The sequence below is a fragment of the Rhinoderma darwinii genome, chromosome 1 (genome assembly GCF_050947455.1).
Source record: "Rhinoderma darwinii isolate aRhiDar2 chromosome 1, aRhiDar2.hap1, whole genome shotgun sequence".
NCBI lineage: Eukaryota > Metazoa > Chordata > Amphibia > Anura > Rhinodermatidae > Rhinoderma > Rhinoderma darwinii.
The window spans coordinates 399,929,921-399,950,187 of record NC_134687.1 but is presented as its reverse complement, the minus strand read 5'-3'; the positions used below and the strand labels follow the sequence as shown (position 1 = coordinate 399,950,187).

The following is a 20,267-nucleotide window of genomic DNA, read 5'->3' as shown; positions in this document are numbered from 1 at the left end:
TTTTTTTTTTAATAAAACACTAAAAGCAAATTGATATAAAAAAAAATAATTCTGCGACACTCGTCCTTTAAACCCATTCAAAAAGAACATTAAAGCTTATTGGGGCATATGGACGTCCTGTTATATGGAAGTCTGTTCAATGGCTCCCCAGGTACACACATTCTCTTTCTGCTGCATTTTTTTTTACCTGCGTTTGTTACATAAAGAGGCTCTGTCACCAGATTATAAGTGCCCTATCTCCTACATAATGTGATCGGCGCTGTAATGTAGATAACAGTGGTTTTTATTTTGAAAAAAGATACATTTTGACCAAGTTATGAACAATTTTAGATTTATGCTAATGACTTTCTTAATCGACAACTGGGTGTTTTTTAACTTTTTACCAAATGGGTGTTGTGGACAGAAGTGTATGACGCTGACCAATCAGCGTCATACACTTCTCATTGTTCCAGCCCAGTTTTTTTGATCAAAAGGTAAAAACACGCCCAGTTGTCTATTAAGAAAGTCATTAGCATAAAGCTAAAATAGGTCATAACTCTAAATAAAAAAACCACTGCTGTAATCTACATTACAGCGATGATCACATTATGTAGGAGATAGGCCACTTATAATCTGGTGACCGTCTCTTTAAAGGGAATGTGTTGCCAGCAAAACATGTTTTTTTTTTTTTAGTTAAACAATTAGTGTGTAGGTGATTAAACATTGTTCTAATTTTTTTTTCACGAGTCAGAAAATATTATAAATTGGATTCTAATTTATAATATTTTCCATTGCTGGTCACTAGATGGAGCCATTCCCAAAATTGCAGCATTGCATGTGGTAAAGCAACCACATTGCTTTATGCTGCAAAATTGGGTAAAAATCCCTCGCTCTAGTGAGCTCTCAGAATCCCCCCCTCCTTTATCCTGGCTAGTACCGGGAGAAACGAGGGGTTTGAACGGTCTAACCTCCTACACTGTGTGTCGCCATTTTTTGAGTTAACACACAGTGTAGTAGGTTTACATACAGTAGTAAACACACACTGAAACACAAACATACATAGAAATCCCTTACCTGCTCCAGTCGCCGCCGCTCCCTCCGGTCCATCCGCTCCGTCTGCTGCCGCTGCTCCATGTGCACAAGTCCGGAAGCCGCGACCGGAAGTAGTAATATTACTGTCCGGCCGCGACTTCCGGTCCACAGGAAAATGGCGCTGGACGGCACGCATTTCAAATTGAACTGTGTGGGAGCGGCGCATGCGCCGTTCCCACACAGCGGCGTACATGTTAGTGGATGGAACGGGCCCCGTTCGCAGTCCCTATGGGACTGGAGCTGCCGTATTCCATGTCTGTATGTGTCGTTAATCGACACATACAGAAATGGAAAAAAAAATGGCAGCCCCCATAGGGAAGAAAAAGTGTAAAAATAAAAAAAAGTAACGCACAAATTAATCCAAACGTTTTTAATAAAGCACTAACATCTTTAACATATTTAAAAAAAAATTGTGGTGACACTGTTCCTTTAAGCATGTTGCTAGATGAAGGCCATCCTACTCATACTCAAATGCCGCTCATTTTTAGCATATTGTTTGACTAGATTACAGTTCCTACCAAGAATCAGTATTTACTGTTTAAGTGCTGCTGAAGATGATTGCCTCAGTTTGATCACTTTATAGTTAGTTTTTTTATTTACTTATGAACAAGACTTTATATGGCACATCTTCTATTACTGGCTTTTTAATTTGGCCTGATTTATTAATTTTGCGCATGGCAGTATTTAACCCGTTTTTGACCGGCCCATAGTGTTTCCACGTCGGTCACTAACGGGCCTTATTCCGATGCCATATACTTTTTTACGTTGCGGCATCGAAATAAGTATACAGAGCAGGGAGCTGTCAAATCTGGGGGCGTCCCTGCTCGACCGCGTGAGATCGATATAAGTATCGATCTCACCCCTTTAACTCCTCAGATGCGGTGCTCAATAGCGTGCACCGCATCTGAGTGGTTTTGGAGAGAGGGAGGGAGCTCCCTTTCATCCCACCGACACCCGGCGATGAGATCGCCGAGTGTCTGTGTCTCTAACGGCAGCTGGGGGCCTAATAAAGGCCCCCAGGTCTGCCTGTGGTGAATGCCTGCTAGGCCATTTTACACGGACAGGCATAATACACTGCAATACAGAAGTATTGCAGTGTATTATAAATGCGATCGGACCATCGCATAGTGAAGTCCCCTAGTGGGACTAGTAAAAAAGTTTAAAAAAAAAGTTTAATATAAAGTGAAAAAAAAAATGAAAAACCCACTTTTCCCCCTTACAAACTGCTTTATTATTAACAAACAAAATAAAGTAAAAAAGTTACACATATTTGGTATCACCGCGTCTGTAACGACCCCGACTATAAACTTATTACATCATTTAACCCGCACGGTGAACGTCGTAAAAAATAAAATACAAAACATGCAAAAATTGCTGTTTTCTTTGAATCCAGCCTTAAAAAAAATGTGCTAAAAAGTGATCAAAAACTCGCATTTACTCCAAAATGGTACCAATAAAAACTACAAGTCGTCCCTCAAAAAAAAAGCCCTCATACAACCGCATCGGCGAAAAAATAAAAACGTTACGGCTCTTCAAATATGGAGACACAAAAACAAATAATTCTGAAAAAAAAAGTGTTTTCACTGTGTAAAAGTAGTAAAACATACAAAAACTATACACATTTGGTATTGTTGCAATCGTAACAACCCGCTGAATAAAGTTATTGTGTTATTGATACCACACGGTAAACAGCGTAGATTTAGGACGCAAAAAAAGAGTGGCGAAATTGCTTGCTGTTTTTTTTCTATTCCCCCCCCCCCCCAAAAAAAAGTTAATAAAAGTTAATCAATAAATTCTATGTACCCCAAAACAAGACATTATACAGCTATGTCGACGCAAAAATAAAAAGTGTAAAGCTCTTTGAATGAGACGATGGAAAAACGTAAAAAAAGGCTTGGTCATTAACGTCTAAAATAGGCTGGTTATTAAGGGGTTAAATTTGGCTCATCAGTAAGTACACTAAACTGCGCAAGAACACATTCTTACATGATGGACTCAACCAAGTAGGTGATGGTGTAATTTGCTACAAATATGTGGCTAAAAGTTACTCCCTATAACCACGCCCATATTCTAAGTTTATAACCCCACGTGGCGAGTCACTACTTCTGCCGCAACAGTAGTCCGAAACCAGGGGCTGCCAGGGTAATCAATCTACACCATTGTATTTAGTTTTCCCAGTCATCCATTCAATTTACCTATCCATGTTTTGAAAGAGACGAGTGATTTATGGTTACCCACATTTTTGTAGTGCCTTGCGTTTTCTTCTGCTCACACATATGTGATTCATTTGACACAGATCCCATTTTTCTATAAATTTACTACTATGTTTATAAAAGTTGTGCTTACTAGAATTCTAGTTAAATTATTCAGATTCATTTTGAGATCAGAATGTTTTAGTTTCTTTCCAGGCCAGATAAGAAAACAATCTCCCTCTGATGTAAAATTGTATGCACCTGGTCAAGACTGTACAAAGGTTGCCCGTGCATCCAGATTTTATTGCTTTCATCACTGCAAACAAGCGCATGTTCTGTGCAGTTTACTTCATGATATAAATTAGGTTAGAACAGAAATGTTTTCTATTTGCTGTTGTACTGCTCTGTTTTTAGAAGACCAACATGAATGTTGTAGTATGGCAGCCACGATCAGTTTGTGGTTGGGTTGGGATTCTGGTGTCAGAAACACAAATCGTTCTTAAGGCCCTGTTCACAGGGTGTTTTTCGGTGCTGGTTTTGTTGTGGAAACCGCGTTGGAATCCGCACCAAAAAACATCCGAAATCACCTTCCATTGATTTTAATGGGAGGCAGAGGCGTTTTTTACTCGGACGGCTTTTAGCCGCTCGCGGGGAAAAGAAGTCTCCATAAAAAAAGTGGCATGTCCTTTCTTGCCGCACTTGCGCCTCTGACCGCCCATTGAAATCAATGGGAGGCAGAAAAAAACCTGTGTCTCTCGTTTCCGAGAATTTTTCGCGTTGTTTTTTTTGCCCTGGTCCTTGCATTAGCTGCAATGGCCGCGGCTGAAAAATGCAGCAAAAAAGCGTTGGCAGGTCAAAATGTGCTTCAAAATTCCTGAAGGAATTCTAAGGCAGATTTTTTTCTGCCTGAAAATAACTGTGTGAACGAGGCCTAAAGCCTCCTTCATACGCACGCACGCACGCACACACACACACACACACACACACACACACACACACACACACACACAATATTTTTCTGGCAGTTTAAACAAACGTTTCTAAACACGCTAGCATTATTAAAATGTAAAATGCATTTTAATGTTTTGAGTAGCGTTTTTCATTTGGTGTCACTTTGTACATGCTTTTTTTCCTGGCATTTTTGAGGTCCTATAGAGAAGCCTATGAGAAAAACGCCTGAAAAATATACCCAGAGCATGCTGTGTTTGGAAACTAAAAAACACCACCGGCCACATAATTGCCACAAACCAGAACTCCGTTGGGTGTAGTGCATTTTCTATTTTACTATAGACTTTAATAAAAAGCTGTCTGCACTAAAAAATTAGAAAAAAACGTTGCATGTGAACGCAGCCTAAAATCACTGTATACTTTCATCGTAATCACCCGCAAAGTAAATTTGGTCAGACAGAATATTCCGAACCTGTACTGCTGCAGATATATCTGTGATCCCATAAATATTAATTGTAGTTTGGGGAACGACCTATGTTGGCAATATATCCGCGTTCCCCTTTCACATATTTTCTTTAAGTGTTTTGAGATGCTTCTGACAGGCTGCGTTTTGTCTTAACCAGTGATGACAGGTGGAAATTCATGCTAAGCTATCATCACTCAAACCAAAAAATGAGCCCAGCTGCCTGCTTCTATCACTTGTATGTAGAGAAGGTTGGCAGTGGTTCATAATTGATTATCTCAATTGTGCACGGAGATGACTTTTATTAGTGTTCATGTGCATCTTCAGCGGCAGTGATAATGCTGAAGTCCTGCCTTCATTACAGTCATTTCAGAACTTCCACTCCACCCGTATTTACTGAGCGATGTTAATTATTATCCTAATACAGCCACACATATACATTTGTAGCGTTATGCTTATTATTCTTTGTAATACTTTTTATCTTGCTTTAGACAATCTCTAAGGATAAGGGGGAGGGGTTTCTCACTGGTTAATAGAGGGATGCCCAGAGCGGAGTACTGCAGTTAGTGAAGGACTGTTGAAAATAATGGTCACTAGTTTTCTCCTAGTGATACAAGCAGATCACAGGAGGATCCCAGCAGTAGGGCTCCCTGCGATCAAAAGTCCTTTGATATAGGAGTCTGTAGGGTTAAAGATCTTCTGCCAAGTCACTAACGTATCAGAAGATGCTTTAAAGATTGTAAGTTTCACTTAAAGGGGTTTTCCCATGAGCGACATTTATGACCTAGCCACAGCATCTCTTGGACCCGCGCCTATCTCCAGAACGTGGCCCCCTAAACCCTGTTCAGCCGTTCTGTGTTGCGGCTGAAATGAGGTGACTTCTGACCATGAAAAAGGTTATACGTTCGTAATTTACGTAAACAGCGTAGCTCGCCGAGCTACGCTGTTTCAGTAGGTCCCGAAGAACTGAATGAAAGTTACAGAAACCGTGTAGCTCGCATGCTACGCTGCTTCCGTAACTGCCGCTCACTACTATGGGAGTTACGGAAACAGCGCAGCTCAGCGAGCTATGCTGTTTTCCTAACTCCCGACCATGTAACCAAGAAGTGGCCAGGAGTCCGCGAGATCCGACAAAGCTAGAACGGGTTTTAGAGGGCCCCGCTCTAAAGATAGGTGTGGGTCCCAGAGGTGGGACCTGCATATGTCTGTCATGGGAAAACCCCTTTAAGGTTTTGTTTACACTGGTCGGATTTGCTGCAGGAAACTCTGCATCAAATCCTACCCACATACCGCAAGGAATTCCGGGGAGAAAGTTCGCACCAAATTGTGTATGATTTTTGGGCGGATTTGCCACTGTGGAGGAGAAGGGGGGGGGGAGGAGAGACCATACTTTCTCTGGTGTTCCGCTTCCCTGCTCACCTGTCTGGTCTGTGTTAACCCCTTCCAGTAAATGGACGTGAGTGTACATCCTGATTAACAGTACATTCCTGCCATAGGACGTACAGTCACGCCCTGTAAATGAAGCGGGCACAGGAGTGTGCTCGCTTAATCTTCAGCGGGTGTCAGCTGTAATATACAGCTGAAATCCCACTGCAATGGCGGTGATGGCAGCTCCCGCCGATTGCCACCGTGTAACCCCTTAAATGCGGCTGTCAATAGCGACTGCCGCATCTAAGTGGTTGACAGAGGGAGGGGGCTCCCTCTGGACCCCCCTGCTAGAGATCGTGGGTGCTGATAGTTGCTATGGCAACCAGGAAGCCTAACAAAGGCTTCCTGGTCAGCCAGGTACGGAAGCCTATTAGGTCCTGCCCAAGGCAGGACCTAATAGGCTTAACTGTCAGTTGAAGAATGACCGTAACAATACACTGCACTACATAAGTAGTACAGTCTATTGTACAGGGGATCAGAAGTTCAGATCTTCAAGTCCCCAAGTAAGTGTAAAATAAAAGTGAAATAAAAAAGTTTTAAGTAATAAAAACCATAATCGCCCTGTTTCCCTGATCAAGACCTTTATAATTAGAAAAAACAACTATACATAAGTATCGCCGCATTCGGGGAGGCCTGAACTATAAAAATATCACGCTATTTTAACCGCACTGTGAACACCAAAAAAATTAAAACAATGAACGCATTTCTTTTTTTGGTCACCTTGTCTCAGAAAAAATTTAATAAAAAGTGATCAAAAAGTTCATAAGTACCCCAAAAATGGTACCAATAGAAACTACAGTTCGTCACGCAAAAAACAAGCCCTTCCAGAGCGATATGAACTGAAAAATAAAGTTATGGCTGTCCGAAAATGGCAATTTTAATGTTTTTAGAAGTATTTTTATTGTGTTTTTTTTTAGTAAAACGTAAAAAAAAAAAACAATATAAATTTGCTATCACTGTAATTGTATCGACCCACAGAATGAAGTTAACATGTTGTTTTATATTGCACGGTGAAAACTGTAAAAAAGAAAAAACTAAACCGTACTAGAATTGCTGTATTTTGGTTTCCTCGTCTCCCAAAAAATGGAATAAAAAGTGATTAAATAAAAAATCACGTGCTCCAAAATGAAACCAATAAAAATTACAGCTTGTTCCACAAAAAACGCTCCGTAAGCCGAAAAATAAAACGTTATGCCTCTCAAAACGCAATGATTCTAAATGACGGCCCAGACTAATTTTTTAGGTCCAGTAGAATTTCACTAAATTCCCCACATCATCATTTGCTGGACCCCACAAGTGGACCCTGTAGATGCAGCGGAGATGAGGAAACTTTAGGGCCTTCTGCTTAAGTCAAAGATAAGGCAATACTGGAGCGCAGATATTCTGTATAATACCCAATACCCCGGCCTGTGCATAAAGGGTTGGTTCAAAGCGTACCACACCAATCCATGGATTCTTCATTCACCCCATTTATTACATCATCCTATTATGACCTGTTGCACTCCGGCCAGTTTGCATATGCCCTGATGTACTCCGCCCAGCTTACATATGCCCTGATGTACTCCGCCCAGCTTACATATACCCTGATGTACTCCTCACATATTACATATACCCTGATGTACTCCTCACATATTACATATACCCTGATGTACTCCGCCCAGCTTACATATACCCTGATGTACTCCGCCCAGCTTACATATATCCTGATGTACTCCGCCCAGCTTACATATACCCTGATGTACTCCGCCCAGCTTACATATACCCTGATGTACTCCGCCCAGCTTACATATACCCTGATGTACTCCGCCCAGCTTACATATACCCTGATGTACTCCGCCCAGCTTACATATACCCTGATGTACTCCGCCCAGCTTACATATACCCTGATGTACTCCGCCCAGCTTACATATACCCTGATGTACTCCGCCCAGCTTACATATACCCTGATGTACTCCGCCCAGCTTACATATACCCTGATGTACTCCGCCCAGTTTACATATACCCTGATGTACTCCGCCCAGTTTACATATACCCTGATGTACTCCGCCCAGCTTACATATACCCTGATGTACTCCGCCCAGCTTACATATACCCTGATGCACTCCGCCCAGCTTACATATACCCTGATGCACTCCGCCCAGTTTACATATACCCTGATGCACTCCGCCCAGTTTACATATACCCTGATGCACTCCGGCCAACTTACATATACCCTGATGCACTCCGCCCAGCTTACATATACCCTGATGTACTCCGCCCAGTTTACATATACCCTGATGCACTCCGCCCAGTTTACATATACCCCGATGCACTCCGCCCAGATTACATATACCCTGATGTACTCCGCCCAGTTTACATATACACTGATGTACTCCGCCCAGTTTACATATCCCCTGATGTAGGGATGCACGATGCATCGAAACTTCGATACTGTTTCGATACTTAGATGTGCGGCCGCACAGCTAAGTATAGTAACACATGAATGTATGAGAGCTGGGCTGCGGCTGTGTGATAGTCATTGCCCCGCTCCAGAGTCCTGACATGTGCGCACTGTCAGGATGATGCGATGCGGCCAGCGCTGCACTAATGAGTGGCGGCACGAAAGACAGAACATGGCGGCCATGCTGCAAAACACCCCCATGTCTGGTCTTCAGTGCCTGCGCCGCCGCTCATTCGTGTAGCGCCGGCCGCATCTCCTCATGCTGACCGCACGCGCACTAGTTGTCAGAAGCGGGGCAATGGTTGTATTACACAGCCCCAAGCCCCGCTCTATAACGGCGGAGATCAGAGAAACCTCTCCTCTCCGCCGCTATTCTCCTGAATGCTGCGCTCAAAGCTGACTGTAGCATTCAAGAGGAAGTGAGAAGGGGGGATGCCCCTTGGATCGCATCACAGGAATCCCTGTGACGCGATTAAGGGACATACCATATATGGGCAGACAGCCCAGGGTCCATTGAAGGACCCCAGGGCTGTCCTACCATATTTCCTGTTGTGAGGGCATACTTAGGTATGTCCTAACAACTGCCTGTGTACGATCCGTACACAGGCTAATGTACTGGCATATAGATATATCCCAGTACATTAAAGTTTAAAAATGAAGTAAAAACATAAAATATTAAATAAAAAGAAATACACATACCTTTTTTACAATAAATATCAAAATAAGTCTCAATACATAAAACATCCACACATATTGGGTATTGGCGCGGCCGTAATAACCTTCACAACAATTTTTTTGCATCATTTATGATGTGTACGCTGTAAAAAAATAAAATAAAAACTGCTTTCTTTCACTTATTTTGGGGCACGAGGTGCGATGAATTTAACCTCCCATGTGCCTCACATTAATAGTAATTAACCCCATCATGTACCTCACACATTAACCCGTGATGAGAAACATGATGGGATTAATTACTATTAGTGAGGCACATTCAAAATTCATCACACATCGCGCCTCACATCAGAAAACGGAAGAGCTTTTTTTTTTTTTAATTATTATTGTTGGCAAACTATCGAATTGGTATCGAAATCGCAATACTAAACGAAGTATCGGTATCGAAGTCCAAATTCTGGTATCGTGACATCCCTACCCTGATGTACTCCGCCCAGCTTACATATACCCTGATGTACTCCGCCCAGTTTACATATACCATGATGTACTCCGCCCAGTTTACATATACCCTGATGTACTCCGCCCAGTTTACATATACCCTGATGTACTCTGCCCAGGTTGCATATACTCTGATGTACTCCGCCCAGCTTACATATACTCTGATGTACTCCACCCAGCTTGCATATACCCTGATGTACTCCACCCAGCTTACATATACCCTGATGTACTCCGCCCAGCTCACATATACCCTGATGTACTCCGCACAGTTTATATACCCTGATGTACTCCGCACAGCTTACATATGCCCCCACATTATAAGCTGAAATACCCGTAAAACCCTAAACGTTACTACCAATCAAAATCTTCGCTCCAAAAGCAAAATGGCGGCCCTTCTGAGCCTGGCAGTGTGCCCAAACAGCGGTGTATGACCACATATGGGGTATCACTGTACTCTGGAGAACCATCTTAACAATTTATGGGGAGTGCGTCTCCAGTGGAACAAGCTGGGCACAACACATTGGGCACTGAAATAGCATATCTTTGGAAAATGCCAATTTTCAATCTGCAACCTCTATTGTTTACAAATTTTTCTAAAACACTCGTGGGGTTAAAAAATGCTCACTACACTTCTAGATTAATTCCTTGAGGGATGTAGTTTCCAATATGGGGTAATTTTTCGGGGGTTTCCACTGTACTGGTACCTCAGCGCAATGCAACATAGTATCAGAAAACTAATCTTGTAAAACCTGCACTCCATTAACCAAATGGCACTCCTTCCCTTTAGCGCCTTGCTGTGTGGCCAAATTGCCGTTTACGACCATATATGGGGTATTACCTTACTCGGGAGATATTGTGTGACAAATTTTGGGGTGTCTTTTCTCCTGTATTCTTTGTAAAAATGTTGAGCTAAAACGACATATTGTTAGAAAAAATTTAGATTTCATGGCCCAATTCTAATAAAATCTACAAAACCCCTGTGGGGTCAAAATATTCACTACAACCCTAATTTAATTCCTTGAGGGGTAAAGTCTTGAAAATGGGGTCACATTGGGGAATTTCTACTGCACTGGTACCTCAGGAAGCTTTGCACCTGCGACATGGCGCCCAGAAACCAATCCAGCAAAATATATGCTAAGAAGGCAAGTGGCGCTTCTTCCCTTCTGAGTCCGGCCAGCAGTTTGCGATCGCATATGGGGTATTGCTGTACTCAGGAGAAAATTCTTTACAAACGTTGAGCTGATTTTCTCCTATAGTCCTAGAACTACATATTATTGGAAAAAAAAATGTATATTTTTTTTTGTATTTTCACATCATAATTCTAATAAATTCAGTAAAAACCTGTGGGGTCAAAATGCTCACTGCACCCCTAGATTAATTCCTCAAGGAGTGTAGTTTACCAAATAGAGGCTCTGTAAATGCAACATGGAGCCCAGGAATCAATCCAGCAAAATCTGCGCTCCAAATGGTGTTCCTTCCCTTCTGAGTCCTGCCATGTATCCAAACAGGAGGTTATGACCACATATTTCACGTATTTCCCTACTCTGAAGAACTTGCTTTACAAATGTTGGGGTGCTTTTTCTCCTTTGTTTGTTGAGAAAATGAAAAATTTTGAACTACATCTACGTCTTATTGGGGAAAAAAAATATTGCATTTTCACTGCCCATTTCTAATAAAATCTGAGACACCTGTGGGGTCAAAATGCTCACTACACCCTACATGAATTCCTTGTGGGGTGTAGTTTCCAAAATGGGGTCTTTTTTTAGGTCTTTCCTTTATTTTGGCACACAAGACCTCTTCTAACCTGACATGGGGCCTAAATTATAATCTAATAAAAAAAGAAGGCCCCAAAATCCACTAGGTGCTCCTTTGCTTCTGAGGCCTGTGTTTCAGTCCATTAGCGCACTAGGGCCACATGTGGGAGATTTCCAAAAACTACAGAATCTGGGCATTAAATATTGAGTTGTATTTCTCTGGTAAAACCTTCTGTGGTACAGAAAAAAATGGATTTAAATTGAATTTCTGCAAAAAAATAAAAATAAATTGTACATTTCACCTCTACTTTGCTTTAATTCATGTGAAACGTCTAAAAGATTAAGAAACGTTCTAACTGCTATTTTGAATACTTTGAGGGTGCAATTTTTAAAATGGGATGATTTATGGGGGTTTCCAAAAATATAGGCCCCTCAAAGCCACTTCTGAACTGGACCCTACAAAAATAGGCTTTTGAAACTTTCTTGAAAATGTAAGAAATTGCTGCTAAAGTTCTAAGTCTTGTAACGTCCTAGAAAAAAAAATGATACCAATCTAAAGTAGACATATGGGAAATGTGAACTAGTCACTATTTTGTGTAGTATTACGATCTATCTTACAAGCAGATACATTCAAATTTAGAAAAATGCAAATTTTTGCAATTTTTCTCAAAATGTTGGTGTTTTTCACAAATCAGCAATGGATTTATCGACCAAATTTTAACCCTGACATAAAGTACAATTTGTCACGAGAAAACAAACTCAGAATCTCTTGGATAGGTGAAAGCATTCCCAAGTTATTACCACATAAAGTGACACGTCAGATTTTAAAAATGGGGCTCTATCATTAAGTCCAAAAGTGGCTGCGACGGGAAGGGGTTAAGCAGGCCTGGGATGACATTGCAGCCTGTGATTGGCTCCAGTGGTAACATGGCATTAAATTGTCATCCCAGAAGGCCAGCAGCACAGAAACCAGACCAGGGGAGCATTGAGGCATTGCTATAGGAACGTCAGGGAAGGCGGGGAGTATGGGCTTTTTCATTTTACATTTTATTTTTTTATTTTACAACTTGCAATTGTTGCTGGGGATTCGGAGCTTTACCGCAGCAAAAATAGCAACAGTTGGGGTATTTGTTGCAGATTTATGCTTCCCTGTTATACTCCATGTGGAAAATACGCAACCATTCCACAGTATAATTTAACATTATGGGGATGAAAGATCTGCACAACGGTCAATTTCTGCACAGACATTTTCTGCAGAGTGTGGATGATATTTGTTAAATCTCATCCACTTTGCTGCTACTGTAATACGCTGCACATTTTCTGCCCGCAAACCCAAACGGAAAATCTGCACCTATTCCGCTACTTGTGAACACAGCCTTATAAGTATGGTTAAGACAATATGCACTTATACTCCTGCTAATTTAAAAGTAGATGGGTACAGAATATGAAATCAACAATACAGGATCATTTGTCTGTTCCAAATGGGGGCAGGATTTTGAATGGAAGTATATTAAATGGGTGCTTAAGGGTGTATTTACATGTGTCATTTTCATAATCACAACGAAAAGTAAAGCTTTTATTTTTTTTGGGATGGGGTTTCACTAATTAACTAATGCAAATAAAACCTTAAAGTTGATTTGCCATCAGCATAGTATGGGGAAAGATCAGGTGCACTATAAGCCCAAACAGTACATAAGGGGAGACCTCCCCCTGCATCAATGACTGACAGCCACCGTATATAAATGCAGATACAAGGCAGCCGTCAGTTAACGTTTAGGCTAAGGCAATTCTCTGAGTGCGGATACGCTGCGTAAAATCACACAGCGTATCCGCCGTGGGCGCGGCAGGGTATTCTAGCCGAAAAAAACGCACCAAATTGTGGTGCAGTTTTCTGGCCGAAATGTCCTCTGCGGAAAACTGCACGTAGAAAAAAAGTTTCATACTTACGTAGCCATGGCAACGCATCCCTCTGCAGCCCGGCCTCCTGGATTGACCTTTCATCCCATGTGACTGCTGCAGCATGTGATTGGCTGCAGGGGTCACATGGGATGAATCTTCATGCCAGGAGGACGGCCTGGACGAAGACAGAATTCTGGGTAAGTATAAGATTTATTAATTTTTTTTATTTGCGATTTTTGTGGTGGAATTGCAGCTTTTTTGCCGAAAAATTTGTAACATCTGCTATTTGTTGTTGGTTTTACCTCCCCATTGAGTTAGTGGGGAAAACTCGTATGAAAAAAAGCAGGGGTTACAATTGACATGCTGCAGATTAAAAAAACCACACTGCAGGTCAATTTCTGAGCGTTTTTTCCGCTTATCATTTACGAAGTGTGTGGATGAGATTTGTTCAAATCTCATCCACCCTGCTGGTACTATATTATGCTGCGGATTTTCCACAACTAAATCGGTTGCGGAAAATCTGCAGTATTTACGCGACATGTGAACCCTAATGGTGCAGCGTCCCCATACTATGCTACGATTAAACAGGCCAGCATAGTATAATGAGAGATTCACTTTAAAGTACATCTCTACAGTGTGTCCCCATTTGGATCTATATTACACTGGGGACAACCCCGCTTCCTTACAAGAAAGGAGAAGTGAGGCTGGTCAAGCAATTTTTCTCGGCTACAGTTACTAGTTGTCTAATTTATTAAGTTAATGAGTGTAATGGCATCCACTGAAAAACAAATTCTTGTTGAATGTTGCAAATCCAGGAACAATGTTATGTAATCTACGCCCTGCTGAATATATTGGCAGTCTGTAGCTGAAAATGTTGTCTAATCCTGGAGTTTCCACGGCAACCTGAGGCCCTGAGAGACATCTAGTTGGACAGCTACACGTTTCAGCTGTGATCTACTGAATTAGTTACTGGGCTTGAGGGGAAAAAACAAACAACAAAAACTTGATGTGCAGACATTTTGCACAAGTGTAGATTCTTCATTGAGAACATCTGTTAAGGGGTCTTTGTTTTTTTAGCTTGAACAAAAATGTATTGTGGTTAATAGCAACCATCCCAGATCGCTAGAAAATAAGAACTCATGTCTGATTGGTTGGTATGGGCATCAATGAAATTTTTGTTTAAAACATCTTAGTATGTATAAGGCCCTGTTCACACGTAGTCTTTTGCTGCCATTTTTGCTTCCATAACACCTCAGCAGTGCCACAGGCTGATCGCCTCCATTTCACGCCGCATTGATGCAGTAATTCATGCAAAAGGAGCCCCAGCCAAGTATTGAGTGCATATACTGGACATACTTTTCAGTAGGACAACATTTCGGTATTCAAAATCATTTTTGAAATTGGGCTTCTATAATAATCAAATTTTCTGAGACACTAAATTGTGGGTTTTCATTAACTGTTTGCCATAATCTTCAACATTAAAAGAAGAAAAAATGCTGGAAATTGATCACTCTGTGTGTAATAAATCTAGATAATATGAGTTTCACTTTTTGAATTACTGAAAAAAATGTACTTTTTGATGATCTTCTAATTCATTGAGAAGGACTAGTAGTTGTTGAAGTGCGTGTTGCCGGGCTGCATTCCTGGTAGAGGCCTGTTGTTTGTTTTGTTTTCGATAAAGCTGACTTGACGAGTAATCATTCCAAATCTACTGCTGATATCAGTTGGTACACAGTCTTGCAATAATCTTTAACTGTGTCGAACTAAATGTACGTGTTACCGTTATTACTGAAAACATCTAAAAAGTGATGTACTTTGCGCCTCCTATATTTTAAGATTATGCTGTTACATTGGCGTTTCTATAAACGTAGACATCAAATAGTTTTTTGACTGCTTTTCTACAGATATTGTATGGGGTGATCAAAATGGAAAATTAAATCTTAGGCCATTTATATGTATGTACTTTTTAACCGTATCCGTATGAAACCTTCAGTAAGAAGTGGACAGAGAAGCTTATAACACACCATTGTTCACGTTAGTTTTAATAGCTGTAACATACAATAAGTAAAAGGTCAATGTCTTTTGATCCTACACAGAATGAGTATAAACCTGACTCCTGTATGAGTAATGTGTTTCAATATACTCCCTGGTATATTTCCAGACCTCTTTCATAAAGACGGTGGGGAGCAGGTGGTGAATATAAAAGCTTTTTATTCATGAGAAACAGAGCCCTCATCTTTCAAACACACTGGGAGAGCCTTATACAGTTATGCTCGCTTTCTTGCCGGTAAATGGAATATGTTGTAAACGCCATATTTATGAATGCTTACAACCACTATATAGTTCATAACAGAAGCCACAATGCTCTGCTGGATTCGTCCTACGACAGACACCACCGGTGCCTACGATAGACCCCATGGACTTACAACTGTTACCGGCGTGGTATCCATCTTTTTTTTTTTTCCATCAAATATGACGGAATCTGCAACTAAGCCTCCGAGGCAGGTGTGAACAGAGCCTTGCGCACACGGCATTTCTCTCTGATAACTATATAGTTAACGCATTGAACTTCTACACGAAAATGCAGTCCCTTTCTCCGAAATCGTGCAATGATGGCTCAGATCAATGCACAAGTGTTCACAGGGGATTAAAACATTCAAGAGTTTCAAAAGATTGCTTTGGGCCATTCAGCAACACTAGATTTGTTTCTCATTCTGTGACCATACTGCCGACTTGTCGTTTCTCCAAATCCACAGTAGTTGTGCTTACTTGAGTGACGTTGTTTATAGAACCTATGTAGGTACTTTATGACAAGCAGCTATTTCATACATTCTCTTTTTATTTTTTATATCCCAGGGTGATCAGGGAGGTCTACGAACGTTGCAGAAGAAATGGACAACGTTTCTCAAAGCCAGACTGATTTGTCACTCGCCAGAAAATAATTTGATTTTCAATGTTGTCAATGATGTTTTTATCCTGAAATCGCCAGCATTAAAAGAGCCCGTCATCTATGGCATTTTTACTTCTCATCTGTAAGTTTAAATTATAATGGCTAAAATATTCTTTCCTTTACCATATACAGTACAATAATAATCAGATCTGATCATGCCACGATTGCAAGTATGTGGACACCTATATGAACTTGTTGGACATCCCATTTGTGCCCATTTAGCCAAAAGAGCATTTGTGAGGTCAGGCACTAATGTTGAACAAAAAGATCCGGCTTGTAATTGGTGATGCCATTCATCCCAAAGGTGTTCGGGGTTGAGGTTCGGGCTCTGTGGAGGCCACACCAAACTTATCACACCATGTATTTATGCACCTCCTATTGTGCACAGGAGCACAATCGTTCTGAAACAGGAAATGTCCTTCTCCAAACTGGTAGCATACAATTGTGTAAAATGTCTTTTGTATGCTGTAGCATTAACATTGCCCTTCAATGGACTTAGAGGCTCTGTCACCAGATTAGAAGTGCCCTATCTCCTACGTAATGTGATCGGCGCTGTAATGTAGAGAAGTGTTTTTTATTTTGAAAAACCATCAATTTTGAGCAAGTTAATGTGGGAGTATGTGACTGCACAGCGTGATCTCGCGAGATCACTCCGTGTTGCGAGTACTGCTAAAAATGAATGGAGAGAAGTGTATAACACTGGTCAGCGTCATACACTCCTCTGTACAACGCCCAGTTGGTAAAAAGTAAAAACACGCCCAGTTGTCTATTAAGAAACTAATTAGCATAAATCTAAAATAGGTCATAACTTGCTAAAAAATGACCATTTTTCAATATAAAAACCACTGTTATCTACATTACAGCGCCAATCACATTATGTAGGAGATAGGGCACTTCTAATGTGGTGACAGAGCCTCTTTAAGGGGCTTAGCCCAAATCATGCAAAACAGCCCCAAACCATTATCCCACCTCCACCAAATGTTACTGTAGGCACTATGCATTCCAATAGCTACCGTTTCACCTGTGCCAAACCCAGATTTGTCCATCAGTCTGCCAAATAGTGAGATGTGATTCATCTCTGCAGGGAACACCACTTCTCCAGAGTCCAGTGGTGGCATGCTTTTCACCACTCCAGCCGCCGCTTGGCAATGCACATGGTGATCTTAGTCTTGTGTGCAGCTGCTCGACAATGAAAACCCATTTTATGACGCTCCCAACACGGAGTTCTTGTGCTGATGTCATTTCTAGAGACAGTTTGGAACTCTGTAGTGAGTGATGCAAAGGAGAATAAACAATTTTTATGTGACCTGCGCTTTAGCTATGAGATTACATGGTCTATCACTTTTGTAACTGAGCTGTTACTCCTAGTTGCTTCAACTTCAAATAATAACACAGCTGCCCAGGGCAGATCTAGTAGGTCGGAAATTTCACTAACTGGCTTAGGGCAAATGTGGCATCCTATTACATTATTCTGGTCAGGTTACTGAGCTCTTTAGTACGACCCATACTACTAGCAATGTTTATCGAAGGAGATTGCATGGCTGTGTGCGTGATTCTATGCACCTCTTTTTGCAATAGGTGTGGCTAAAACACCTGAATACAATTATTAGGAAGTGTCCACATACTTTTGGCAAAAACATATATTATGTGTGATCAGTGTATATATACAGTATATTTTATTTTAATCTATTTAGCAAGCAACTGGCTTATAAAATTTTAGTTTTTTAAAGCAGAAAACAAATTAACATTCACAAATTTCCTTTTTCTCAAAGAAACAATGTTGGCATGTCGGCAGTGTGTTCATACAGTTTATCTAGTGTGGAAGATATTTTCACGAAGGGAAAGTACATGCAGAGTGCCACTGTGGAACAAGCACACACTAAGTGGGTGCAGTTTAATGGGGAAACACCTAAGCCGCGCCCTGGAGCAGTAAGTAGCTTCTTCCTTTCTGGTGATTTGCATCAAACCTTTTGATCAATTATGAATGGTTCTTCCCTATTTGTCACGATAAAGTCATTCAAATATTGAATAATTAAGTGGTTATTTCCGAACTTAGATATTTATGGCATATTCACTGGATATGCCATAAATGTCTGATATGTATCTCCGCTCTGGAACCCGCACCTATATCGAGAATACAGGGTCACCCAACCACCATTTTGCCTGGTGAGGCGGCCGCTGGTTGCAGATTCCAGGACGGGACTTGGTAGAGAGCAGACCGCGCATTCGGGCATCTCTATTATGTTCTATGTAAGTTATCAAATCAGCCGAGAATGCGCGCAGACCCTTTTTAACTTAGTCTTTTGCCTGGAATCGACAGCCAGAGGCCGCCACCTCACTATGCAAAACATTTTCGCGTGACCCCCGTTCTCATTATAGGCGCGGTTCCCGGAGCTGGGATACACATCTATCAGAAATTTATAGCCTATCGTGGCTATGCAATAAATGTCTAAGTTGAGAATAACCCTTAAAATACTGTTACAACTTTCATTTTTAGGTTTTTAGATGCTACAAAATTTGTTCAAAATAATTTTGGCACCTTGAGAATAATATAGGCTACATTTGTTCATGGTTTTCTTTGTACACTTTAATTTAGAATTTGCATTATTTTGGTAGAATTTGTTTTTGGATTAGACTATTTTTTTTTTTTTATTGCCTACAAAGCAAATTTGACCATATAACACATTTTTTTTTCTTGTATAATAATGCTGTTTTTCTGCTAAGAAAACAAACCGAAAAACAAAGGGAGTGCTTTATTATTCAAAATCCACCTAAATCTGGCGGAAATTCTGCTAAAGAAAAAAAGTACATGAAATGCTTCAAATTTGTGTTTTAGATACATTTGCAGCTTTTTTGATGTCTTTGAAAAGTGTCTAGAAAAAGGGGCGGTTCTTAGAGGAGACGTAATAAACTTTGACACATTTTAACTCTGTGTACCAGCCATGAGGTGACATAAAGCATAGGAAACAAACATGTCTAGCGGGTTGTGGCAAATTTATCATTCTGCATGCACCATTTTGATACATTTTCGCCATTTCTTAAAAATTTATTATACAACAATATTGATAAATCTTCCCCATCGTGCAAATTCTTATTCTGCATTTAAAAGTAATGCATTTCATATTAAATGATGAGCTTTTGTTTTCTTCTTCTTTTAGTGTATAAACAATGAAGCTAAAGTCATGAACTACTCTAGCTCTCTAAACCTACCAGACAAGACCTTGCAATTTGTTAAAGACCACCCATTAATGGATGACTCTGTGGCACCTATAGGAAAGAGACCCAAGCTTGTGCATCAAAATGTGACCTATACTCAGATCGTTGTAGACCATGTCGAAGCGTTGGATGGTAACACTTATGATGTCATGTTCATTAGTACAGGTAAATACTATTTACTGTTAATAGGTTGATTTTTTTACAGCTACTATATTTTTGTAGTTAACCCCTTGGCGACATCCAACATACTATTGGTCAGATGTATTCCATCACAATATGGCGCAGACTTTAGCAGGTGCAGGCGGTTGCCGGCTGTTAAACTGCTGACACCTGCCTGCAGTGGCCAGGATTGGAGATAACTTATATTCAAGCCATTTAACCCCTCAGATGTCGCAGTTAATAGCGACCACTGCATCTGAGCGGTGAGACAGTGGGAGGGGGCTCCCTCTATCCTCCGGCCCCAACCACTGCAAGGCCAGAGGCAAAACTTGATAGAAGAGCACAATACGTTTTGCAGTGTATTGCATGAGTGATCTAATAATCGCAAGGTAAAGTTTCCAAGGTGGACTAATAAAAATGTAATACAATTTTGAAAAATATTAATTTATTAAATAAAATAAAAATATATATTTTTTCCATCTTTTACGAAAAAATTATGTGAGCAATTGAATTGGTATCATCGCGTCCTTAAAAATCTGAACTGTTAAAACGTCACATTATTTAACCCACCCGGTAA

The 20,267-nt window shown here is 40.7% G+C and overlaps 1 protein-coding gene across 3 annotated transcripts in view; it reads left to right on the top strand.

The window, feature by feature from the left end:
- The window catches only part of SEMA4D (semaphorin 4D), a 113,688-nt gene that overhangs the window by 86,955 nt on the left and 6,466 nt on the right, over positions 1 to 20,267 (top strand). For all 3 annotated transcript variants that reach the window (XM_075828853.1, XM_075828851.1, XM_075828852.1), the window contains 3 exons: positions 16,222 to 16,397; positions 18,088 to 18,244; positions 19,474 to 19,696. In XM_075828853.1, the coding sequence (XP_075684968.1) occupies positions 16,222 to 16,397; positions 18,088 to 18,244; positions 19,474 to 19,696 (556 nt within the window). The remainder of the gene's footprint in view (positions 1 to 16,221; positions 16,398 to 18,087; positions 18,245 to 19,473; positions 19,697 to 20,267) is intronic.